This window comes from Schistocerca cancellata, chromosome 2 (assembly GCF_023864275.1).
Source record: "Schistocerca cancellata isolate TAMUIC-IGC-003103 chromosome 2, iqSchCanc2.1, whole genome shotgun sequence".
NCBI lineage: Eukaryota > Metazoa > Arthropoda > Insecta > Orthoptera > Acrididae > Schistocerca > Schistocerca cancellata.
The window spans coordinates 513,587,608-513,613,312 of NC_064627.1; the positions used below are offsets into that span (position 1 = coordinate 513,587,608).

General features: G+C 42.7%; 1 protein-coding gene across 9 annotated transcripts in view; it reads left to right on the plus strand.

Moving 5' to 3' along the window:
- The window catches only part of LOC126162056 (protein muscleblind-like), a 608,110-nt gene that overhangs the window by 209,574 nt on the left and 372,831 nt on the right, over nucleotides 1-25,705 (plus strand). For 6 of the 9 annotated variants that reach the window (XM_049918299.1, XM_049918303.1, XM_049918305.1 and 3 more), the window contains exon 2: nucleotides 18,641-19,909. The exons of 1 other annotated variant lie outside the window; for it this stretch is intronic. In XM_049918299.1, coding sequence (XP_049774256.1) covers nucleotides 19,724-19,909 — 186 coding nt within the window. In that variant the 5' untranslated portion in view covers nucleotides 18,641-19,723. Of the gene's footprint in view, nucleotides 1-17,722; nucleotides 17,885-18,640; nucleotides 19,910-25,705 lie in introns of those variants that run through there. 2 more of the 9 variants (XM_049918300.1, XM_049918307.1) reach the window with 2 other exon arrangements.

Below are 25,705 nucleotides of genomic sequence, written 5' to 3' on the forward strand. Positions count from 1 at the left end.
AAATGAAACAAACATTATTTACATTCTACATATTTATTCTTCATGTCTACATAATTATTTCTGATGATACTCACCCTGGCTACGACTACACTTCTCCCAACGGGAACCAGTTTATTGATACTGTCATCGTAGAATGTTTGACTTTGTTGACGGAGCAACAACCTTACCTCTGCTTGCATCGCTTCATCACTATCAAAGTGAATCCTCAAAGATGTTCTTTAAGTTTTGGAAACAGTTGAAAATCGGATGGGGCCAGGTCGGTACTGTAATGGAGGATGATCAATGATGGTGGACCCAAGGCGTCGGATTGTTGTAGACATGTGACCTGACGTTGTCATTCTGAAGGAGAAGCTGTTCCATGTATGGACGTACTTTTCGAATCCGAAATTCGGTTCAACACACTCTCGCTCACGCACCGACATAGTTACGTTACACACCGCCATGTTATGCGCTACAATTCGGAGCCCTCTGGCGGCAGAGGGTTGCAAATACACAGACATGAAGAATAAAAATGTAGAATGTTAAAGAAGTTTGTTTTATTTAAAAATCTTTAAGAGTTTTCACGTAAAAAAATTGGAAGCGTTAGTTTTCAGCACGCCCTTACAGAAACTAAGTATCTTCTTGAAACTTCTCTTTGGATGCCCGTCGAAATATGAATCGAAGTGGTAGCAAATTATGTCTCACACCGTGTGATCATGGCTTACGTTAAGACTGGATGTCGATCACACGTGTCAATGAAATCTCCAGTGATGTCGTCGATGTTGCTTTCTATTCGTCAATCACTTACTGAGGCACCAATGAAAAATAAATATTTCTTAAGATTCCGGTGTGAATAATGCCATTGATAAGCGTGAGTTCCTCCGATACCAGTCTCAGAGATTTACAACGATTTCGTGCCAATGCCTGTCCTACTTGCTCGACGTTAACATTCGGCCTGAGTGAGAGTCGTACATCCTTGACAGGTCACTTTTGACAATTTCCTACTTTTCCTAAAAACACTTTTTTCTTCACGGGTCCTAATCTGTACACTTTTAACATCACTGCATGCATCTCTGTCTCCATTTATCAAAATCTGTAAAAATAGTTGTTGCTTGTGTGCTGTCTCATTGCACTACAACACGAAGATCCACACTTTCGATAGGTATCAATATAAAAGACCACTTCAGGTTGATATTTTCTATGCTTCGTGGGGCTTGTGTATGCGCACGTACATATTTTCAAAACGCTTCCCGTTTAAGATGCTGTCAGTTCGCCGAACGCTTAAGCCGTACCTTGTATAAAGATAGCCTTGCTTATCACACTTCTCAAAAGCGCTGCACAGTGGAATCGCGGAAGAGGTATTGCGCCGCAGGTCGCCATCCATTCCCCGGATATGGACAACGCCCGCATCTGGCGCAGAGCCCCCGGTGGGGGGCTAAGACTTGCGCAATAGCTTTCGGAGAAAGTGTTGTGCACGCTGCGCTTCCGTGCATCGCTGAACGCATTGTCTTGCGCGTTTCCCTTTTAAATCGTTTCATATTGTTTTTTTTAGTCGAAAATCAGAAGCATTCATGTAAACACGGTTAGAAAGTCGCATAAAAATAACGCCCTTGCTGACCTATTTACTGCACCATTGAACGATAAACAGGCACGCAGATTAATTCATTGTTTTACACACTTCCCTTTCTAGGAAGTTTCGGTGGCTCACGCAGTAGGAACGACCTGTGCAAATAGCTGCTTATCTGACTACAACATTACCCTCTCGATAATCATGTTCAAATATACTTGAACTGTGACCTTTCTTGGAATGTCCAGTGCAGAAAGTTTAGCAAATATGACTTAGAAGTGTCCCATAACACCAATGAGAGAAACGTTCTGTCATACGTATTTGTCATATTTATTCCTGGTTCAAATGGCTCTGAGCACTGTGGGACTTAACAACTGAGGTCATCAGTCCCCTACAACTTAGAACTGCTTAAACCTAAGTAACCTAAGGACATCACACACATCCATGCCCGAGGCAGGATTCGAGCCTGCGACCGTAGCAGTCGCGCGGTTCCGGACTGAAGCGCCTAAAGCCGCTCGGCCACCGCGGCTGGCTTTTATTCCTGAAATTCAACTTATATGTAATCCGCATGATTTACTACCTAAAGCGACATACGAAAATTTGTGACAGGCTAGGACTCCAACCTGGATTTCCCTCTAGTCATGAGCGGTCGCCTTACCACTTAGGCTATCCGAGCACAGTCCCGATCCGGCACAAATTTTCGTTTTAGGTATTACATCCAAAGCTATTACAGTGAAATTGAATTTCAGGTTTAAATTTCAATAAGCATCAATGAATACATTATGACGAAAATATAGTTCAGCTGACCATGTTCCGGCGAACGCTTCTGGAAGATCGTATATTTTGAGGGGAGAGATCTAACAAAGATCTGGTTTACCAGCAAATTTCCTTGTTTTGTTTCTAGACCGGGAGCGCTAAGGATGAACAAATACGCTTTTATTTCCCTTATTATTACCCTGATTTGCTTGCTCCGCACTTGCCGGTCATGAATTTTCCGTTTGTATATGTTAGTGGGTATTGCTACAACGAATGCATCGCCTTAATCCAAACGGAATATCGTATGCACCATCTGTCTGCAAACAGCGTAAACATTTAACTGTGTTTTAATGTTTAAATGTTGTTTTATTGTGTTCCTGAGGCGAAGATGGATCTAACTCTGCTGTTTTTTAACGGTTTATTTCCCTTACAACAATTAAAGCAGACCTTGATTGTCTCTCCAGATAAGTTCTCATTTGCTTTTCAGAAATGAGTGTATCATCGCTTTCGGGCTGGGGCTTGGGAAAATATGATACCAAGGCAGGCACGAGTCATTAGCGGGCAGCCTGGCCTCCTACATATACTGTACTGTGCGCCTGACACCGCTCCAGCGGACGCAACACGGAGCCATTCCTCTTGATAAATGGCGCATGACTCGCAGTACGTCCGACATTTTGCCTGCCTCAGTGTGCGTCACACGAGCGTGCATGCTTCGTTAACGAACCGGGGATGAAATTTGTAACGATGCTCGCTTATGTAGTACGCCACTATCTTTTATTAAACATGCAGGGGAAACAAAACACATGAAGAACTGGTCCCGCTATTTTCAGTTACAGTTGTTCGCTGAATCGTTTTGATTTTGTCATACGGAAAAACTGTTTTCCTTGCCTCAAGTCAAAGAAAAACGCTATAAGGCTGTAGCACCAAATTTTGAATGAGTGTATTCGAACGCTGTTGTCAGACAAGTTTTCGGGAAAGTGTGTGTTTATTCCATCTAATCAGTAGTAGCCTATGAAGGCGATTTTAATAGAGATGATATCTGAAACAAATCTGGTCCTTTCGTACATCCTGAGTCACAAGCAGAACCAAAAATAGGGGACTGTGGTTACTTTGTTGTTGTCCATTCATTATAACTTTATCATCATAAGCAACCCAATACATAATGGAAATGTGCCTTGAGACTGTTACCGTTCTGACCTAACTGATGAATCCCGTTGTCAGATCGAGCTGCACATATTTACGTTGTTTTTGATATAACAGCGATAGTACGCACTCCTTAGCATGATTGTACGAAGGTTTTAATAATAAGTTTTCCGCCTTCATGGTTGTTCTGCCCCTCATCTTTTTTTAAAAAAAAGTACTAGTTTCTTGATGGTACTGTTCTCCCTAAGAACAAATATCAAAACGCGTAAAACTGCACATTCCTATTAACCTTACAATACCAGAGACGGAGAAATATTACATCGCTACTAAACCATCGTAAATCGTTCTACTGCAAAATTTATTCAAAGGAAGCATTATTTATAGGTTCTGCAATTGTTAATTATCTTTATTAGATCTCCAATGGTATGTTATAAACCAGATTAAGTTCAGAATGGCCTGTTTTATGTCCTAATGCAACAATAAAATTTTTGACAATCTGGGGTTAATTACACTGTTAGCATTGAGCATTAAGTCATGCATTAGCAATCCTTTGCGAAATGTAATACATATTGACATCCGATTTTCTACACGATTGAAATTTGTACATTTTACTTCGTGGCCGAAAGGTTAAGTAGCATATCGTAACTCTGAATTTTAGACTTAATGTCTGTTAGAATTCATAGTAAAAAATTGTAAAGATATTTTTTATTGAAAATATTCATTCTGACATACTTACGTACGTACAAGTACTCATAGTACAGCATTAATTGATGTAGATGATGCAGTGAAGCAGGCTAACATGTCTGAACATGACTTAATTCGACTAAACCCAAAGCACTAACGAATCGCAATGAGATACGATTTGGCCTATTTGCAAAAAATCTGATTCGAGGGACTCTCAGCTGGATACTTAGTGATTCTTAAGGTTCTTGTGCGATCATTCTACAAGGTTGAGCTTTATGGATTAGAAGTTGGCACAGAGTGTGATATCTAAGACCTCGGGTAGAAACTCTGGATCCTTCCCGGCTGAAGAGCAGCATTCAAATTACTATGATATCCCAACAGTAGAAAAACCATTAATGTGATATAAAAATTCACAAGTAGACTTCAGGAAATTATAATACACTGGGTGAAAGCTCTTTACGGCATTCCAGGAAATGAAGCAGCAGAAATGGTAGCTAAATAATTGCTTGATATGGAGAAAGAGAACTACAGCAGTACTAGCTACATAACATTTTAAAGGTGTTTTATCCAAACAAAGAGATGTGATAACGACATACGGTATTCCAGATGAAAAAATAAGGAATAATGCTGAAGTAAAAGCGGTAGTGTTCACTACCGTCTGGCACGAAAAGCGCTGATGTCCCAGATGATTCAAGAATATCATATTCGTTGACAGTCATAGCTTCTGCAGGAAATACCTACATAACAATGACATGGTGCCATCCGCATTATGTACTGCGATGATGCGATAAAAAAGAGGGTTCCAAGAACTTGTGTGTGTTTGGGGGGCGGTTGGTTGTTGGTTGGTTGTTTTGGGGAAGGAGACCAGACAGCGAGGTCATCGGTCTCATCGGATTAGGGAAGGATGGGGAAGGAAGGCGGCCGTGCCCTTTCAGAGGAACCATCCCGGCATTTGCCTGGAGTGATTTAGGGAAATCACGGAAAACCTAAATCAGGATGGCCGGACGCGGGATTGGGGGGCGGGACGGGGGTGAGAAAGAGAGAGAGAAGGGGGGGGGAGAGGGATGGGGGCACGGAGGGAGAGAGGGGGGACAGGGGACGTGGACGCACACATGTGGGTTGTTGTGTATCGGTGCATTTATATGCAGTATATTAGTTTAATTGCATGTACTTTGGTGGTTGTGTGAGACTCTGCTTCGATGTTAAATGAGAAAATAGGATGAAACTTGATCGGTATCACTGCGAGTATGGTGGTTTGAAAGAAGCAATAGTTTCTTCAGAACAAACTTCCGGTTGATGACTACTGCACCTCGTCTTATAACATACATCTAAGACGGAGAACTAAAGGCTTATAGTCTGCGTTCAATATAGACTGAGATGCAAAGGACCTATGCAATAGGAAAAGTGAGTTTATCAGTGTATCAGTTTGTCACCTTCTTCATCTAACCACTCCTTATTTTAAACATTCTTCTTCTTTTATCCCGTACCTTCAGGGGTTGGCCTGGTTGTTCATAGGTTTGGCATCGTTAATGTTAGATTGTGGCTGGATGCTCTTCCTATCGCCACCCAGCTACCCCTCCCCACCCTCCACCGGGAGGGAATTTGTGTATCCTAACTGCCTGCCTGTAGCGTTACACAAGTGATAGCCTACGAAATTTTTTCTTTTTTTTTCTCCCGAATTGTTGGCCTGTGGTGTAACTGGGGCGGGACGTGGTACAGGCGGGTTTCTTTCTTTGATCTTTACATGCAAAAATTTATACTTTGATAAATTTAAGATCCTGAATGTTCTACATAATGCTATACAGTTTTCAAATGTTAACAACAAAGCAACAGCAAAACTAGTTGTGAAGTGATGTATGGATAAATACCGAAAACAAAACAAAGAAAAAAGGAATTAGAAAGAAAAAACAGTTGCAAAACGCTTTCAAGACTAGTAATCGATTTCAAGGAGCCGGTATCATTATTAGAGCTTCGCGGTCTGGAGGTATAGAAATAGCCTTCTGAAACTACTGCGTGTTGCTAATTCTGATACTCCATCATATGTTTTTATGTTCAACCTCTCGACGTCATCTATGTAGAGATACATTTCCATTAGTGTGTTATGCATTTTCACGACACAGCCGTGAATACGCCAGAAGGAAAATAAATCAATTCCGACGTGTTTTTCAATACTGTATGGAACACCTGGGGAGGGCCAGTATATTATTCACAACACGGCGGAGAGCGTCATCAGAGAATTTACGCCGTATGATTGTGCTCGTCAGGCGCAGTTTTCCCGCGTACGGCGAGATAAATTGCGAACGCGCGCGGCCATTGTCTGGCGCACTCAGGCCTGCCCGGACCAGCTCTACTCCGTCCCCGCCGGATCTCTCCTTTAAGCTCGTTGACCGCGACCGCGCACATTTCACGCTTTCGCGCGAGCGCGTTCTGTAGGAACGAAGGGCTCCGGAGTCGATAGCTGCGAAACGGATGAACTGGTGCTGTACTCAATTAAACTCAGTCGGTCGCACGGCCGCAGCTTAAACAGTACGACTCGGAGAGTGAATGATAAGTACGAGCAGTGACTACTGGTGGTACATTTTCGTGTGCATGTTCAGGCATACTAACCTGTAATGTGCGTGTAAATAACAGAATGATGTGTGTGCAGACATTAACAGGATAAACGCGCAAGAAATTTGTTCTCATGTGCTCCAACTCAGTAGTGATCACGAGAAAAAAAAGCATGTTAGACAATGTGAATACATTTTACCGGATAGGTATTTCAGAAAATGAAATGCAGAAATTCATATGTCAACATTCTGTTTCTCAGACCTCCATTTTTAGTAGTACGTATTAGGAATAATTGCACACCTTTTAGTTTTTATACGAGCATCTTCATAACAAAAATAAAACACAATAGAGACTGTTGTGGCATGATCCAGCTCAGGGGCAAAAGAGGCAGTTTCAGATCGTATGCTCAAAAACACATTTTGTACATTGTGGGGATGAATATGCTTACAATAACAACAACAAAAAAGAATTCATTTCCTTACTTATAGTGAACTGCATTATTAAATATTTTGAAAGTACTGTTATGTCGCTCGTGTGGTAATGAAGAGAAGACAATACTCACAAGGGAATGACGAGCAGTAGTCGTAGGCTTTGTCGGAGTATTTCCTTTGTTGTCGTTAGGGAAGTTGTCCGTGGTCCATGACTAATTATGCAAGCAAAATAACAAACATAAAAAGCTGAGCATATGATACGAGGCTAGGAAAGGAGAATAAAACAGGTGTCTGTTAGGTAAGTGCTTGTTGGTTATATCAAAATCAAAAATTTTCTCCGTTAGCACGGCACAGTGAGATATTTGCAGACGGGCCTTTTTATTCTCCCAATAGGCATTGGCTTTTATCGCTTTTTCACGTGTACAAGTAATATTCAACATTTTTGTAACTAACCTCTTAAATCCCAAAATCATTTGTTCAAAGTAATGTACAGAACTCAAGCACACTAATGGAGGATAACGTAACTCTGACAAAGAAATAACTTACTCCCTTTTCCCCTGCGATCCACGTATGTTTTCGATTAATGTCAAAGTTTTTCACTTTCTTCGAATTCTATACTCGCATTCGCTCTCGCAGGTACAGTGAATACTCCTGTTATTTCATATGCGGCTCAAGATATGCAATGTTTCCGGTAACTAATGGTGCGCGGACAGCGGCAGATATTAAGTGACGTGTTACCGGTGATGATTTGCAGTCAAACATTCGGAGAAAGATACGACCAGTGTGCTATTTGTGAAGCCCAAGAATGCTGGTGCAGTGCAGCTCCATCTATTTTGTCACGGCAACGTCATACAACAGGGTGGGTTCTGTGCTGTCCTCGTTTCGTTGCCTTCAAATTTACTACATTTTCACCTTTTCATTGAAAAGTTTTATCATGCATATTTCATTTAAACAAACGCAATTATGTTCGTATCCCACTAGCTAAAAAGTTACGATTGTTAACAACACGGAAAAAAATTCTTGCCTCCTTAGAGTGATATCGCTGAAACACTGTAAAGGTATCGTGAACCATTTGTAGAATGTTATTGATGTCCACGTAACGAGGGACACCTTTTACAAAGAGCAGTCACATGAAAACGACACAGCTGCAAAAAAGTAAGCTGTTTATTATTTCGAAAGAAATCGCCATAACTGTTAATATTTGGGACAACCAAAAAGTTACTGTTCGAGGGCGTTGCTGGAGCGTTTGTGCAACATAGTGCAACTGTGATGCATGTATATAAGCACCGACATTTAGGCAAGGGGTTCGTGTGGCGTTTGTAACTTTCCGACGTGAGTGCAGGTAAATACGGAAACGTGATCTGTGGTTACGTTATTACCAAATGCGTCGAAACAGGACCAACGGCCTGTTATCGTTTTCTTGGCTGCCGAAGGACAAACACCGGTAGACATCCACCGGATAACGAAGAATGAGAATGAAGCAACATGTCTATCGAAACCATCGTTGTGGCATGAAAACTCCGACGGAGGGTACTGCTGCTTCATAATAACGCAGAAGTTTCACTACCGCAAGTGGGAGACACTCGAGCATCCATCCTATAGACCTGATCTCTCCCCATGCGATTATCACGCCTTTGGGATGACTGCCTCAACACCAGCGCGACTTTGATTGGCACACCGGTTCTGGAATGTACGGTCTTCGAACGAAAACTTTTTGATCACCACTTATACATTTATCCTACTCTGACAGAAGACGGTTAATGGCTTCGTGGAAAAATTTTGCAGTTGCCTACAGGACCGTGCCTGCACAAAGGTGTGCACCTCTTCGTCCTAAGCAAATCGACGGCCACGATTGTCTTTCTTCAAGGCTTCAAAAATATGGATGTCGCAAAGGAAAGCACGCGGCTGTATGGAGGATGTGTAAGGGTTTCCCAGTGGAACTTCTGCAGCGAAGTCGAAACAACATTGGCAACATGCGGACCCGCCCACTTCTTTAAAAACTGTGACAAGGAATTTTTACTTCTTCTGCAAGAAATGAGGCAGTTTGGTTGTTTGATTCCAGAGGTCTCCAACTGTGCTGCCGTTTGAACTGCCGGCTTCAGCAACTTTCTGAAACCATGCCATCACTTTTCTTTTTTCTTCCTTTATGTCTCCAACCATTTTTACACTACAAGAGGCACTGAAAAGCCAAAACATTATGACCACTGCATACGGTGACGTTGGACGCCGCTTGGTGGCTTTGCAGGTACGTGACGCAGTAAGAAGAGTATGTAAGCGTAGCAGAGACGGACGGGTATCACACTAGCGAAGGTATGGGCTGCAAATGGGGAAATCCGTTGAGACAAGCGACTTTGACAAAGAACAGATTATTATTACGCGGAGCCTGAAAACGAGTATCTGGGAAACGAGGAAGTTGGTCGAATGTTCACGTGCTACTGTAGTGAGTATCTACGGAAAGAGGTAGAAGGACAGCGAAACTACCAATAGGTGCTAAATGGGTCGTTATCGGGCGCCATCACCGCGTACACAGATCAGCGGCCCATTGTTTACGCGAATTATGTGACTTGTGCGTAAGCATCTAATGTCACATACCTCCACAAATCTACCAACAAACTGTCGGGTCTCTGATAACAGAAACGGCGATGTATTTCGTTCCAAAGACGAACAAACAAGTTACTAAGCAGGTGGTCATATTATTTTGGCTCATCACTGTATAATAGTAGATTTTGTTCTCTGTTCCATTCTGGACTACGTCCATAAGTGTCCAGTACGGTACTAGCACGATAAATCCAGTGCAAGGCTCAGCATCCGAAGTTGTCTATTTTGTCACTCTTAACACCACGAGCCACGCACTTTTTCCGCGGCTGCATTATCATATAGGTTTCACATGTACTCCACTCTCGAAGGAGGCAACTTACAAAACCTTATTTCAACCGTTAGTTAAGTTTTGCTCGTCGGTCATGGTCACTTATCAGATGCGATTGACATAAAGACCCAAAGAAGAGCATCGCGTTTCGTCATAGGTTTGTTTAGTAAACGTGGAAACGTCACGGAGATGCTCGTCCACCTCTAGTGGCAGACGTTATGAAAGAGGCATTGTGTATTATCGCGAAAACACCATTAAGCTAAAACGATGGAGATTCAAACTCACGCGGCAATCGTTCTTCCTGCGAACCAATTTCTACTCGAACAGGAAAGGGAAGAAGCAATGGTACTCAAGTACCCTTCGCCATAAGGTGTCTTGCGGATCAAACAGGTACCTGTAGGTATAGATGTAGGTTTAGGCATATTCGTCCTGTAATATGACATTCACTAAATGAAATGCGCAAGGAGAATGGACAAGATTTGAATCTTGGTCAAATGATTGTTTGCGTCTAGGCGTAACTATTTGTTACATATATTTCGGAAAATGTACATGTGAAACAGCAATTCCAGTTCCTTACTACTTCACCAACAATAACACATTACAGAAAATGTACATGAGAAGCAGAACTTCTAGATACATAGTACCACTCGACCTTCGACTGTGCGCTATGTGTGTAATTCAGAAGGCTGAATCGTTATTCTGTCTTCCGAAAAGAGGCCGTTAGCGTCTCTGCGCTCCCCAGCGGTGCGTTTGTGCGCAGCACTTGGGAGCGTCGGGCCGAGTCTGGATGCCCACCCCTCCTTGGTAGTACGTTGTAATCACGGCACGCATAATTCTTGATTTACGTACGGGGGCCGTGGTAGCGTTTTCCTCAGCAAAGCCTGATTACTCGGTGCCATTAATTCTAATTACTCCGCCCTGCCTGTTAGAAGCGCCGGCGCGTGGAAGATATTTTTACTCGTACAAGCACAGGGCCGGTACCGAGCGCACTGACAACCGTGTCTTCTTGGCGGCCGGGCGGCTGCGAAGCGCCGACCACCGCTGAATATTAATATCCACCGTAATTTGGGTCTTAACGTGTTTTCAGCGCCGTAGTTTCGTCGTGAACGCCACTTCGGCAACTTTATCCTAATCTTGGAACCAAAATGACAAGGATCCGCGTCCCAAGCCTGTGACGCGCTCCGGCTGGAAGCATAATGTCACTTTTATCCTTAACGAATTTTATGAAAATAAGCAAATAGCGTCCAATGACAACATGGGCGACCAAGTCCTGTGCGATGACATCCTTTCATACGATGTCCTCGTCAAATACGGGGAGAAACTAGAGATTTCTACGACCCGCATCATCGTTGTAATAAGGAGAGTTGACATCATCAGCAGCATCTGATACAATGACGTTCTTCTTCTTCTTCTTCAGTCTGTAGATCTAGAGTCCTGGACATAGGCTTTTTCCAGTTGCTGGACGGTCTGGGTCCAGTTTTTATGTCGTTAGACCTAGTCTCTCCATTTCTCCAGAGGACGTTCGACACTTTTCTTTGATTCCATCTGACGCCACTGCATCAGTGCTTTGGTCCATTTGAAGTTACCCCTGACGCATGCCCTGCCTACCGACACTTCAGCCTCGCTATCCGCTCGGCAACGTTATAGACTCCCATTCTTCTGCTTATCTCTTCGTTCTTGATCCAGTCTCCCAGACGAATTACAAACATTGGTCTCTTATTGCCCTTTGGCAGACCCGGAGTCGACTTGCGTTGCTTGTTGTTTCGAGCCTTTATGCTGTTACTGGCAGGATGACTGTATCACAATACTTCAAAAATGGTTCAAATGGCTCTGAGCACTATGGGACTTAACATCTATGGTCATCAGTCCCCTAGAACTTAGAACTACTTAAACCTAACTAACCTAAGGACAGCACACAACACCCAGCCATCACGAGGCAGAGAAAATCCCTGACCCCGCCGGGGGAATCATCACAATACTTATAGGGATATATAATTTGTAGGGATAGCTGGTTTACGAAGTATTTAATCAAGTTTTTCGTATGCCATTCAGGTGAGGCCACTTCGTCGAGTGATCTCTGTTGTCTGGTTATCTTTTCAAGTTGGATTTTATGTCCCTGATAAGTGTATTCATTTACTCTTCTAGAGCATGGCTTTCGATGGAGACTGTGATGTTGATGCCGCACATGACTCTGGTCTTTTGATGGCTGATTCTGAGGCGTGTAGCTTGGGAAGCATTTTTGAGTTTTCAAGTTCATTCTTGACAGTTTCTTTGTGTACAAAAGATGATATCATCCGGAAAGCGAAGTTTATGTGTTTCTGTCCCCAGAGTAGACACTAGAACATATCCTCCAGAGCCAAGGTGAATAATTTAAGTGAGATTGTGTCTCCTTGTCTGATGTCTCTTCTACAGCACTTTTTTTTCTAACACAGGCTTCTTCATTTTCACGTGTAGAGTGACGTTATTATATTGACATTAAGAGTGATACACAGCACATATTGAAACTTATTCCAGAACGGATACACCACATTTTATTTGACATCTATTTCAGTCGAGTTCTAGTAGAGTTCAAGATAAATGATGAAGTGTCATATTATTTTAGACTTTACTACGTATTCATTTTGTGTTACAACATTAGGCGGAATTATTATCTTCCGTTGAGCGACATCATTAAAAACCAACTTTAGTGTCCTGCGTGCCTAAAGGGAGAATATAGTGCACATTTTGATTCAACGGAAAATGAGTTACAGGTAGAGAGTCCTCCTACAGAGAGAGAGAGAGAGCGAGAGAGAGAGAGAGAGAGTCCTCCTACAGAAAGACCATGAAAATACGGAACAGAAACGGGTAATTATAGAGCTTTCGGATCACGAGGTAACATCGGTAAAATTCAGTAATGAAGTGTAGTAAGATTTATCAGTGTTTGGTGCGAAGTTTTCCACCTAGCTCTCAGTACAAACAAAATCAGTGCAACACACAAGAACAACAGAAAGTGTCCTATATTTTCTAACACACAGTTTGCTATAAATCGGTCACGACGACGAGTTATGAGGAGCCGGTCAAGTCCGATGAAACAACCAAACAAATATATTTGCTGCCAGCAGCCAGACTAGGTTATTGTTTATTCGCAGAGTTCCTAGTAAAAGTGAAGCGTAATCAAAGAGGATTCACAGAAGAGTTTACAAAGTTTCAGGCAGTAGCTGAGTGATTCCACAAAGGTTCTTTAAGATAGAGCAAGAACGTCACACATGTACTCGACAAGTTACAGAGGAAGAGGTTAAAATAGATGGGTCAAACATGACGGAAAGAATTGCTTTTGAAATTCCAGGTACCAGCCTTCCGAGAGAAACGGAGGATTGGGTTACATCCTTCCACAAATGTGTCACCAACTCCATCGATGGCAAGACTAAAGGAATTCTTGACTCCATCAGAGGTATAGTGTTAGCTAATGCAGAAGAGGAGATCGGACTCATGATGGTGGTACATAATGCTCTCCGTGTCAGTGGAACACATAACTCCTTACAATAAAATATCTTACGTAAACGTTAACCGTCTCCAAAATAAAATGTTATTTAATCATAGCTGCAGGTGGCAGTGGCTACCTACTGAAACATTTTGCTGATAAATATGATGTTCATAAATATTGCATTTCTGAACATAAACATTTTATTCCGTAGTAGATTAAACTGACCAGCAGTTACTAGTACTTCGTTATTCTAAGCCTGTCGCGCAGTAAGTAGCCCCTAATGCTGTCCTGGAAGGGAGCTAAAGCAAAGGTATAAGAGATGTATAAAAAAATTGGAAGGATGTGGTTTTTTGATGGCATAAACTGACGTAAACTTCATAATATTTCTTCCGACGTCTTGGGTGGTTTTAAAACATACTTTTCTTCGTGAAATTAGAGTAGATGAACTTAGTTTTACCAGTAATGCCACTAATGATAATTCATGTTACTTTAGAAAATTATCTCATAACCTTTTTTCCCTAAAAATTTAAGGAATATTCGTTCTGGCACTTGCATGCACTTTGGGTTTGATTAACCATAACACCATACAGCTTGCTTGAACGCCATCACCACAGTGGTCGTGGTTCACTCGTGCACATAAATTCCACATTTATATGTTCTTAATCAACCAGTAAATTTATGCTAGTCCGACACTGACCACAAAAATTTCCTTTTCTTTTCCGTGCTATTTCTGTTCCTCACATGACAACAGTTCGCCTGGTATAAGTGAGAAGCACAAAATAGAATTTGTCATGAGTCACCCCGGAGAAGTGAGACTTCGTTCGGTTCCACGAACAGAATAAAATCGTAGTGTAGCAAAGATTGAAATTAATACCAAGAAATAAGCGACGACAGTGTCCTTAGAGTTGAAGCACTAGCTCTGCTGGGAAAGGGGAAAATCTACCATTTATTGATCTGAAGGTATTTAGTAAAATAGCGGATATTTTGAGAGCGAATGCCCGAATGGGAATCCGTGGCGAACTCGTCCAGAATGCGGTAATAGTTTGCCAACCACAGCACCATCTCAAATCGATGAAGGGCACGAGAGGTCCTGCAGCAATGCGCTATTACTGTTGCCCGTCAATGTCGTCAGGTACACGGATTTTCATTTGTAAGTAACGAGTCTAGATAGTAACACGATTTCATATTATCGAACGCCTTACCAGCCACTTACCATTTCGGAAGGGCAGTCTTTCAGTGGCAGACTGAGCAAAAGTAATTCCAAAAACAAGAAGCCATTATTCATTAAAATTACGCTTAGCGTATTGTTCAGCTTGCAAAAGTCTCCAACGTCTCCATTGCATTGAGGGTAGATTGTTCGAATATGCTATTGCTGATAAACCACTGGAGACACTAACAACCGTAAAATACCTAGGACTAATCGTCCGAAGCTACATAAAGTGGAATGACCACATGAAACTAACTGTAGGTTCAAAACGGTTCAAATGGCTCTGAGCACTATGCGACTCAACTTCTGAGGTCATTAGTCGCCTAGAACTTAGAACTAATTAAACCTAACTAACCTAAGGACATCACACACATCCATGCCCGAGGCAGGATTCGAACCTGCGACCGTAGCGGTCGCTCGGCTCCAGACTGTAGCGCCTAGAGCCGCACGGCCACTCCGGCCGGCGTAACTGTAGGAAAAACAAATAAAACGGTGAAGTTGTTTGGAAGCATGTTAAGGAAATGAAATTCTTTCTTAAAATAGGTGGCTCGCAAAATATTGTAAGATCTTTTTAGTATTGCTTGTAAATCTGGACTGCTTATTAGGTACCCTAAACAGCACAGCTAGAGAGGAAGTGCGGCGCATTTCGTCAGCGGATCGTTTAGTCGGCGAGAAAGAGTTGCGGGTATATTCAACAAAGTTCAGTAGCAGACGCTGCGGGAGAGGCGTTGTGTATCACGGATAGGTTTACTGTTTAAATTTCGATTGCTTACGTTGCAGTAACAGTCGGTAACATATTATTTCTTCCCAGTTACAGTGGTCGGCATTGTACACGGATGGTAAAAGGTATCACGTTAGTTCTTTCACAGCCCACAAAACGGAACCTTTGTCATTCATGCAACATCCACAAAGCAATAGTTCGAATTGTTCGAATAGTTCGAATTGACTTCTTGACTGAGATTGGCCTGTGTTTACCGACAATTTAAATGCACGGAAGATGTTACAAATTTATCAAAGACGTTTGTTGCCGACATCCAAACTTGATTCATCGACAAAAATGAACACTGGATACTGCAAGAGGACAATGATCCGAGGCACCGCAGCAGGCATTGCAGCCACTGGAAAAAGGAGAGAGGTGTGGAGGTACCTGGTTGGCCCTCACAGTCGCCTGACGTTAATATTATTGAAAATGTATGGTTTTATATAAAAAAGAAGTTGCAAGAAACAAAGATCTTCAGTTTGAAACAACTGCCAACGATATAGGTCTCTTCCATAAGAATATGTGCAATACTTGGCTTCAAGCATGCCTCGGAGACGTCAAGCAATTATCGACGCTGCGGCTGACTGGACGTTTTATTAACTGTAATTGTATTTTTATTTTGTTCATGTATGATGTACGTATATGTTTTAGTTTGTTGTCAAATAAATTTTTCTACTATTTTACCCGACCACGATCTTACTTAATACACTTATGCCTCGCAAAGAGATCACGACGAGTGAATCAGGGAAATTACAGCTCATACGGTGATTTATCAACAGACCCAAGTTGGAAGAACTGTTTAGTTTAGGAATGTTACAGAGCTGACACAAAAAGTTTGGTGTCACCATTATTATTTATAATAATATATGTGGTAACTAGCGGAGCAAAATGGTTCAAAGGCTCTGAGCACTATGGGACTTAATTTCTGAGGTCATCAGTCCCCCAGAACTTAGAACTACTTAAACTTAACTAACCTAAGGACATCACACACATCCATGCCCGTGGCAGGATTCGAACCTGCGACCGTAGCGGTCTCGCGGTGTCAGACTGTAGCGCCTAGAACTAGCGGAGTAAGTGAAGGGCAGGGACAAATGAGTATTACAGAGTGGAACACTGAAAATATGGACAAATTCAAATATTTAGGCAGTGAGATGATGCAGAATGCAAGGATGGTGGAGGAAATTAACAAAATGATGCAAAAGAGCAATGCGGTTTACCGGTGGACGAGGGGCTTAGTCTGGGGAAGGGATGTGCCAGTGAAACACAAGGAAATGCGATACAACACATTCTTTACTCCCACATTGAGATATGCATCGAAACCTGGACAATGACAAGGAGAGATGAGAATAGAATCCAAGCTAGCGAAATGAAATTCTTGAGAAGCATGCTAGGAAAAGCGAGGAGAGACGGAGTAAGAAATAATGATGTTGAGAAGGTAACTGGTGTAGAAAAGCTGAATGAGAGAATTGAGAGGAACAGGTTAAAATGGTCTGGACACGTAAAGGTAATGGAAAATAGAAGACTGCCAAAAAAAATGGCTCTGAGCACTATGCGACTTAACTTCTTAGGTCATCAGTCGCCTAGAACTTAGAACTAATTAAACCTAACTAACCTAAGGACATCACACACATCCATGCCCGAGGCAGGATTCGAACCTGCGACCGTAGCGGTCGCTCGGCTCCAGACTGTAGCGCCTAGACCCGCACGGCCACTCCGGCCGGCCACTGCCAAATTTGAGGGCAAGAGGGAGACCCAGAGCAAGCTGAATTGACTCGATCAAGCCCAGTTGAAGAAGAAAGAGTTTGAACTGGAACAAGAAAGGTGGAGACTCGGAGGAAAGTGGAAGCGTATCATAAATGTCGCTATCCCCACGCACCATTAGCGAATGAAACAGGGAAGGGGACAAATGGTAGGTGTCCGAAAGTACCCGTCTTCACAAGCCAAAAGATTGTCAGTGGATGTTTATGCAGAATTATGCACCGGTTGCATTTCGGAAAATTGCGTTTACATACAAACGAATGGGATTCGAACACGCACTTGTGACGAGTTTCTTGCGCGAGGGTCAGAAATGATTCGGCACCCCTCTCATTTCAGGGCAGAAATGTTTCGATGCCGACAAAGGGATAGAGGCGCAGAAACCAGTTTCCGCGAAATAGTGTGAAGCAGTGTAGCGTACGGCGCCTGCAACAGCCAGCCGCAGCCACGGGTGGCGGGTTTGGCGCAGCGCCGCGTCTTTCCGCCAGGCGTCTCTGGCGTCAAGGCGCCGCGCGCGAGCGGCGAGCGGCCGCGGGGTGGGGGAGCAGTCCAAGCCGAGCCTCCAGACCGCAAAGAGTGCGCCGCCCGTCCCCGCGTCCTCTGCGCAACCCAGATACCATGACTCCAGCCGGCGCCTCGCCGCCGCCTCTCGCGCTCACGGCCGAGCCTAGCGCATCGCCCCGCGGCGGCGCCTAATCACCGGGACTCCGCCTGCGCCTTCAGGTAAATCGCTCCGGCTCTCGCCCCTGGACACGGCGGCGAGCTTCGGCCTTCTCGGCGAACGTCTGTGTGTTGTACTGCCAGATTCGTAACCAGGAGGCGTCCGCGGGATCACCGTCGCACTTTCGAGCTTGTCGCTTTTATTTCAGTAACACAACGTTCTTAAATGTGTTGCCAGTGAGTGATTACGCTCCGACGGGCACTGACTTTACTTGCCACCGCGTTCACGCCAAGATCAAACGCCAGTCGCGAACCAAGTACGAGCCAGATGTGGACGACACGTATATTAACATTCTCCCGATTTACCATTTCAGAAATGTCCGTTATGATCTTTTCCTCTCTCTCTCTCTCTCTCTCTCTGTCTCTCTCTCTCTCTCTCTCTCTCTCCACATTGCACAGTGTCATGTACTTAGTAACTTTTCCTAGAGCTTTTTGCCTATGTGCAGTATGCTGTCCTTGACTGATTTCCATAAGTTGTGGCTGTCTTGGGTATTTTAAACAGTTAGCTGCCTTACTAGTTTAGTAACCTTATAGGATAAAATAGATTACTAAACCTTTTAATTGCTCTGTGTATGTGCGTATGTGTGTGTTTCTGTTCCTTGCATTTACATCTTAGCTGGAGTATGGAAGCGACAGCTCGGAGGGCGGAGTATGTTGTGTGTGTGTCTGCTTGTGGCTGTTTTTCTTTTATAATGTAGAGCTCGGTTGGTCTAATATGCCAGTTAAAACATAGGTGTTTTTTCTTCCGTTTTTTTGCAGACCTCTAACCCTTGAAGAGTGCTACACCGTCAGCCAGCCAGCTTGCTTTGCTACATCCACCCGGCCCAGACATTCTCAGCCAAACATGCGCTAGCTTCAGATTTTTACCCCCCTGTTCTGCCCTACCCCCTACTTCAAGAAGGTGCGTGCGTGCGTTGCTTTTAGACAACTAGCTTGTGGGCTGCTTTCTGCTTACCTCAACTCTTTTTCTGTGTGGCTGAAACAACTACAAAAAAGCATCAACAGTACCTACTCAAGAAATAACTTACCAGTAACACACTTCAAAGCTCAGCTTAGGAAAGGAAAGAAATAAGAGAAAACGGAAACCTCAAGTCGCTACGTAGAACTGCATCTGAAGCTTTCGGGACTGAAAGAAACATCTTTTCCTGCGCACCCAGCTGAAAGAAAATAAAAAAATCGAATTTGTACAAAGAAATCGATATAAAACAAAGCAACGGCGTGTAAAATTGAACTTTATATACATATATATATATATATATATACGGACACATAGAGGAATCTATTCTAGTATCTAACTCCTTCCAGGAAGGAGGCGATTGAAGTAGTGTCGTTCGAATTTGTTAAAAGAACTGTCGAAGACGATCGTGCTGGAACATTTCGGGGATACCCTGTGTGACAGTTGGTAGTCCTCAAGAAAACGGTGATAATTTATGGTCCAGTGATAATAATATATAATTATTAATCTTAACATTTTTTCTCGTTACTAGTCTTCGTTTGCCATATATATATATTAACAAATATATATATATATATTATAAAAAGAATCACGTTCCAAGTAAATATATTAAGAAATATATAAAATATATATATTATATATATATCGAAAGTATAGACATTTTTTGTGATTGATATAATCGACAGAGAAGAGACTTTAAGTGTATAAATTTTGTAACGAAGCGAGTGAAATTTTTGTAACCCGGATCCGTGCGTGTCGTGTAGATTTCACAAAAAGAGCGAGCCATTGCCGCGAAGGTGGCAGCCCTAGTGCAAGCAGATCCCACACGGCTCGCCGGCGGGCTAGCGAGCCCTCCCCTCCCCCCTCAGATCCCCGCCAGCAACAACATGGCCATGGTCAACATGAACAACCTGCTCAACGGCAAGGACTCGCGCTGGCTGCAGCTCGAGGTGTGCCGCGAGTTCCAGCGCAACAAGTGCACGCGCCCCGACACCGAGTGCAAGTTCGCGCACCCTCCGGCCAACGTCGAGGTGCAGAATGGACGCGTCACCGCCTGCTACGACAGCATCAAGGTAACCAGCCAGCTGCCCAGCTGCGCGCCGCCCTCTCTCTCTCTCTCTCTCTCTCTCTCTCTCTATCTATCTCTAATCCCCTCCCTCCCTCCCTCCCTCCCGCCGCTTAGCCCATCTCGCCAAAGCCGTACAGCTCGAAATACACGATACCGCCTACGAGCGAATCAGCTACTGCCATCTCGTTACTATGCAGTTTACCTCACGTGTAAAACTGGCCAATAAGCACGCTGACTCTTCTGCGCATGCGCGAAAATTGTCCAGTTGCACGCTCGGAATAGCACGCAGTAACGAGATCTGGTCGCTCGTTCGCTACGTCCAGCGCGTGTTTCGAGCTTTAGATCTGCGACTATTCTCACCTAAGAACTGTAATGTTCGTTAGAGACTGCAGTATATATTTCTTCCTGTTCCATTTATCAATGAAAAGTGACGGCTTACACGACGCTACTGTTTTGACGAGCCATAGTAAAACACGTTTCTTCAAGTGTCTGGCATTTCACATTTTTCAGCACTTTTATTTCAGTGTCACATCAGGCAAGGATGTCTAAGGCCATTTGCTTTATCATTCTTTGTTTTACGCTAAATGTTCTGTTACTCCGACCTGAAATGGATGTCACGTATCTAAAGAGTTATTACACTATAGACCGTATACGTGTTTTGTGAGCAATCTCTTTTGTAGGAGGTCTCAATACACCGCGTGATGAAAAGTCAGTATAAATTTGAAAACTGAATAAATCACGGGATAATGTAGATAGAGAGATACAAATTGACACACATGCTTGGAATGACATGGGGTTTTATTATAACCAAAAAAATACAAACGTTCAAAAAATATCCGACAGATGGCGCTTCATCTGATCAGAATGACAATAAGTAGCATAACAAAGTAAGACAAAGCAAAGATGATGTTCTTTACAGGAAATGCTCAATATCTCCACCATCATTCCTCAACAATAGCTGTAGTCGAGGAATAATGTTGTGAACAGCACTGTGAAGCTTGTCCAGAGTTATGGTGAGGCATTGATGTCGGATGTTGTCTTTCAGCATCCCTAGAGATGTCGGTCGATCACGATACACTTGCGACTTCAGGTAACCCCAAAGAGAATAATCGCACGGACTGAGGTCTGGGGACCTGGGAGGCCATTATGACGAAAGTGGCGGCTGAGCGCACGATCATCACCAAACGACGCGCGCAAGAGATCTTTCACGCGTCTAGCAATACTTTTTTTGGTTCTAATAAAACCCCATGTCATTCCAAGCATGTGTGTCAATTTTTTCCTCTCTATCTACATTATTCCGTGGTTTATTAAGTTTTCAAATTTATACTGACTTTTTGATCACCCGGTATTTTTAATAAATGAAAGCGCCCTACTTACTCCACCCACAACTGAACTTAAGTGCTCGTTCCACTTATATATTTGCACATCATGACCGACTGTAGTGTTTATTTATTTAATTGTATCGTGATTTTATACAATATAGAGTTGATATAAGGCAAATGATTTTATACAATATACATATGATATAAGACCTTAAAGTCTGTGTTTTTCAATCAGTTAATTAAGCTGGGTGTGAGAGTGAACAAGTCATCGGGAATTCCAGGGTATGAATGAAGTGGACAGCGTTGGACTAAATGTTCAATTGTCTGCTCTTCTTGATGACATTCACACTGTTACTATGTAACTGTAGTGTTGACTCATTAACTTTGTGATCAGAGGCTACTAGATTTCCTGAAGCTCACAAATTCTTTTCCCTGCATTAAGAACTAGTTGACAATGTACGTAATGGCAGATACTTTATCGTAATCTTACTGGGTATTCGCACTATTTTTAGTAAGTAATTTTTGAGAACGTTTCTCTTTGAGAAAGCGGTCTGTCAAAAAGTACTTTAAAAATCGATACGTACATTCTCGACACGTAGTTCATTTTTAAGGAAGTGTTTTTCTCCATCATTATGACCGAACCATCTGTAAAAAGTCTGAGATTGCAAGGCATGTTACGCATCTAATACAAGAACAACATGATATGCCCCCCCCCCCCCAAACTAAACCGAACAGTATTTGACTGAAGACTGTAAGTGTTTATTTCGTAGACAAACCGCGGTTTCTTAGAGTCCCAACAATGAGTCAAAGTCTGCTTCTTGCTTAACCTCGAACTGAGTGTATGTGAGCGTACCACTTGGTATTCTAACACGTTTTTCTCTCGAGCTGTTGTTGGACATTACTGGAGGTTGCAGCTCACTAACGGTTCATTTGAATGCTACTATACGTATATGTTCCCTGAAGTACTAAACTTCAATTTCTCTACATTAAGAGTCGGCAATAAGTCTTTGAACCAGACAGAAATTTTGCTGTGATCTTAATGGATCTTTTCCGTTAGTTGAAGCAAAGAATTCTTCTCTTCGCTTCCATGTTCGCAGAAAGGTCAGACACACTTGTAAAGGATTCAAGGATAATACTTTCCATCTGTCGTTCAACGAACTCGTTCCTTTGAGCAGATAAATTGCCTTGCTGGAAGTCGTCTGGTGTTGGGCACTGCCGGTAAAGCCAAAACCCCACCCCACCCCAATCAATTTTTTTTAAACTGTCAGGAATGTTTCTCTTTCTACACTAAAATCCTTTTGCAAAAAAGTTTCACTTTCTCCAACGTCGTAAGCTGGATCGATATTTTTCAGAAACTTCCATTAATATGTTACACTCATTCTTCTCAATCCTCATTCTTGTGATTTCGGAATTCTTTCTCCTTATACATGTACCCATTTGTAGCTAATAATCGTCTCAATTGAGAGTTTGAACAACCGTGCTAGAAAATTTTGAAATCAGTTGCAATTCGTTCGCATCGAGCGAGATCACTCTGAGTTACGAAGGGCAGCAGTGATGGACGGTAGATTGCTTGATGCCAAGAAACTACGCATTTGCACAAATGCCTTGAACTGTTAGCGCTCACACGCAAGTTCGTTTTAATAGCTGATTCCGGATAACGAATCGAATCGAACAGTACATCAGTCTTTATCAGAGCACATTTTTTCCACTTTCTCATAGCTGTCAAAACTAAGGAAGGGAAGACATTTTCTAAAACGAAATCAGCAAGTTATTTATAACGGTAACAACTAAAACTGAGGGAACTACTCCAGTAGCTGGTTGTTTCGTTAGTAGCTGTTGAGGCATGCAGCATCTCCACTGTCACAGGACGTCAGAATTGTGCCTGCCTCATCTTTTTCTTCTCATTCCCCATCTTATCCATCGTCTTCTCAATGCCTTTTGTCATGGCTTCTGCGAACTTGCGTAAGCATTTTTCACTGCTGCTGTGTCAGGGTATAAAAAACATTGTAACGCAGTGTCAAGCCACAACTGAGCGAGGTGGCGCAGTGGAAGCACACTGGACTCTCATTCGGGCGGACGACGATTCAAATCCGCGTCTGGCCATCCTGATTTAGTTTTTCCGTGATTTTCCTAAATCTCTTCTGGAAAATGCCGGGATGGATCCTTTGCTAGGGCATGGTCGGCTTCCTTCCCAATCATTCCCCAATCCTATGGGATAGATGACCTCGCTGTTTGGTCCTCTCCGCCGAATCAACCAACAACGCCACTTTGGTAGTAATGTCTTGGGTCGTCTGTATGGCTTCTCGTTTCTTCTCGAATAAATGTAAAATGTTGCTGTAGTTAATTAGAACATGCGTCATGAGTCGCTGTTAATAAAATAAATGACTATTGCTGTGAGACTAAAACAGTAGATATGAAATGCCTGATGATCGGTTTGAGCCACAACCCTACTACGGTCATTCGGTTGTACTTCCTGCTGGTATTAATTAGAAGAGAGCTTGTCTCAAGTTGTATTCCTTCAATTGTGTACCTCGTATGTATGAGAAAAACAGGATCAAGTCACTGCGTTGATATTGCAAATTGTCGAAGGTGTTGTGTACTGAAAGTATGCTCGAATAGTAATCCCCTTAACCGTTGTTATTAGCCTTTCATTTATCTAGTAGTTTGTTAAATGGGCTACTGCCATTTTTTATAATTTCTGTTTTCTTGAAGTCAAAGATGTTCATCCGAGATAGAAAACTATGTATCTGATTCCGAAGGCTTGGAATTTTTATGGTCATTCGAGCAAATCGTTGACGCAGTGGAAAGCAATTTGCCTTCCTAACATGTGAATACAATAAAATGATCCACAACCCTTCAGATGGATCCAGACTTGGTAATCGTTTCCATCGAAATTTTTATACACATCTCTTTAGTTATTGGTAAGATTCAAGTGACTTATAGAACTAGCATAGGCCCGTTAAGTTAGTAGATGTCGCTTTAGTGTGCCTCATTACTACGAAAATATGAGCTACTTTATATCTGTTCTTAACGAAAAAGAAATATAATTTCTTGCTCTAATCTATATGTCCGTTTGTTATGTGTCCGAGAGGTGTTACAGAGTTCTATTCGTCTTATTATACTTCTTATGTCTTATTATACTGAGTACTTAAATTACGTTAGGACTATCAGCAGACGCACCTTAGCAAACAGAAAACCTGTGAATTCGACACTAATATCGGGATTTTTCGGTTACTTTCACATTTCATGCCCATCCTACCCTCAATTCCGCCACCTAGGGCTGTCGTGTGTGTCTTAGCCGAACAGTATTTGTTTTTCAATGTAGTAAACCCGATGTATAGCAGGATCGGTTGAAAACGTTCCAAACGTTCCTGAATTTCGTTTTTGTAAGGTACTACCCCCTTCCCATCGCGGCGCAGGCCCATTTTCCTAACGGTGTTAGGTATGTTATCCTCAAAAACTTTTAAAAATTTTAGTCACCAAATATAGTTGAAACTGTTCAATACGATTTTCAGTCACGCTTATTTTTACATTTCACCCCTTCTCGCCTCTACCCACCACCAGCATATTTCGGTTTTTATAATACAAAAAATCATACATTTATTTTTACATATACAGATTGCACCGTGACAATCTTCGTCGTGGTTTGGCCAGCTTCGAACATTTTCATCCAGCTTCACAATCCCCATCCCCCTTTCCCTTTCTGCACACACATACAGACACAGACACACACACACACACACACGCACACACGCACGCACACACACATACACACATTCTCACTTACACACGAGCTCGCACGCACTCGAGGGAGAAAGACAATTAGCGAACTACATACTTGTTATCTGCGCAGGAAGATAACAAAGTCTTTTATGCGCCAGCGTCGCTAGCATGCGCACTTGCGCAAGAGCAAAGTAGCCTATTTGAGCGAGAAGGCACGAAGCTATTACTTGCTAAGCGAGAGTGCGCTGGAGAAAGTGACCGCCGCTCAGCGCTTTCCGGCTGGCCGTGGCAGCCATTTCTGCAGCCGTGTGCGTCCTGTTACACTGTTGCCAACTGCCCAGCGACGAAATTCGTGATCGCTGCGACGCCTGTGTTATGCTAATAAAGCTGGTTTTTCTGGCAGAAGACAAAATTAAGTCATTGCACAAGCTCAGCACTTCACCTGATATGTTAGATGCGATGTTATAGAACTTACGTTCCTATGCCACACGTTAATAATAAATAAATGTTAGTTTTTGGTGCAGTATTAACTGATGTATTTATCTTTGCATTCAGTCATTTCTTTTAACCAGCAAAATTTATCTTGCCCCTTGTAGTCTTGCAACCATCCGTCCTTTCTCTTGCAGCGTTATCTGTCGTTTCCCGATGCTCGTTTCATATGTATTGTAAAAGTGAAAGACGAATGACAACTACGTTAGATAAAATGTTTCAATTTTTAGCATTGCCCATCTCGTAATTTCTAATTATTGAACTTC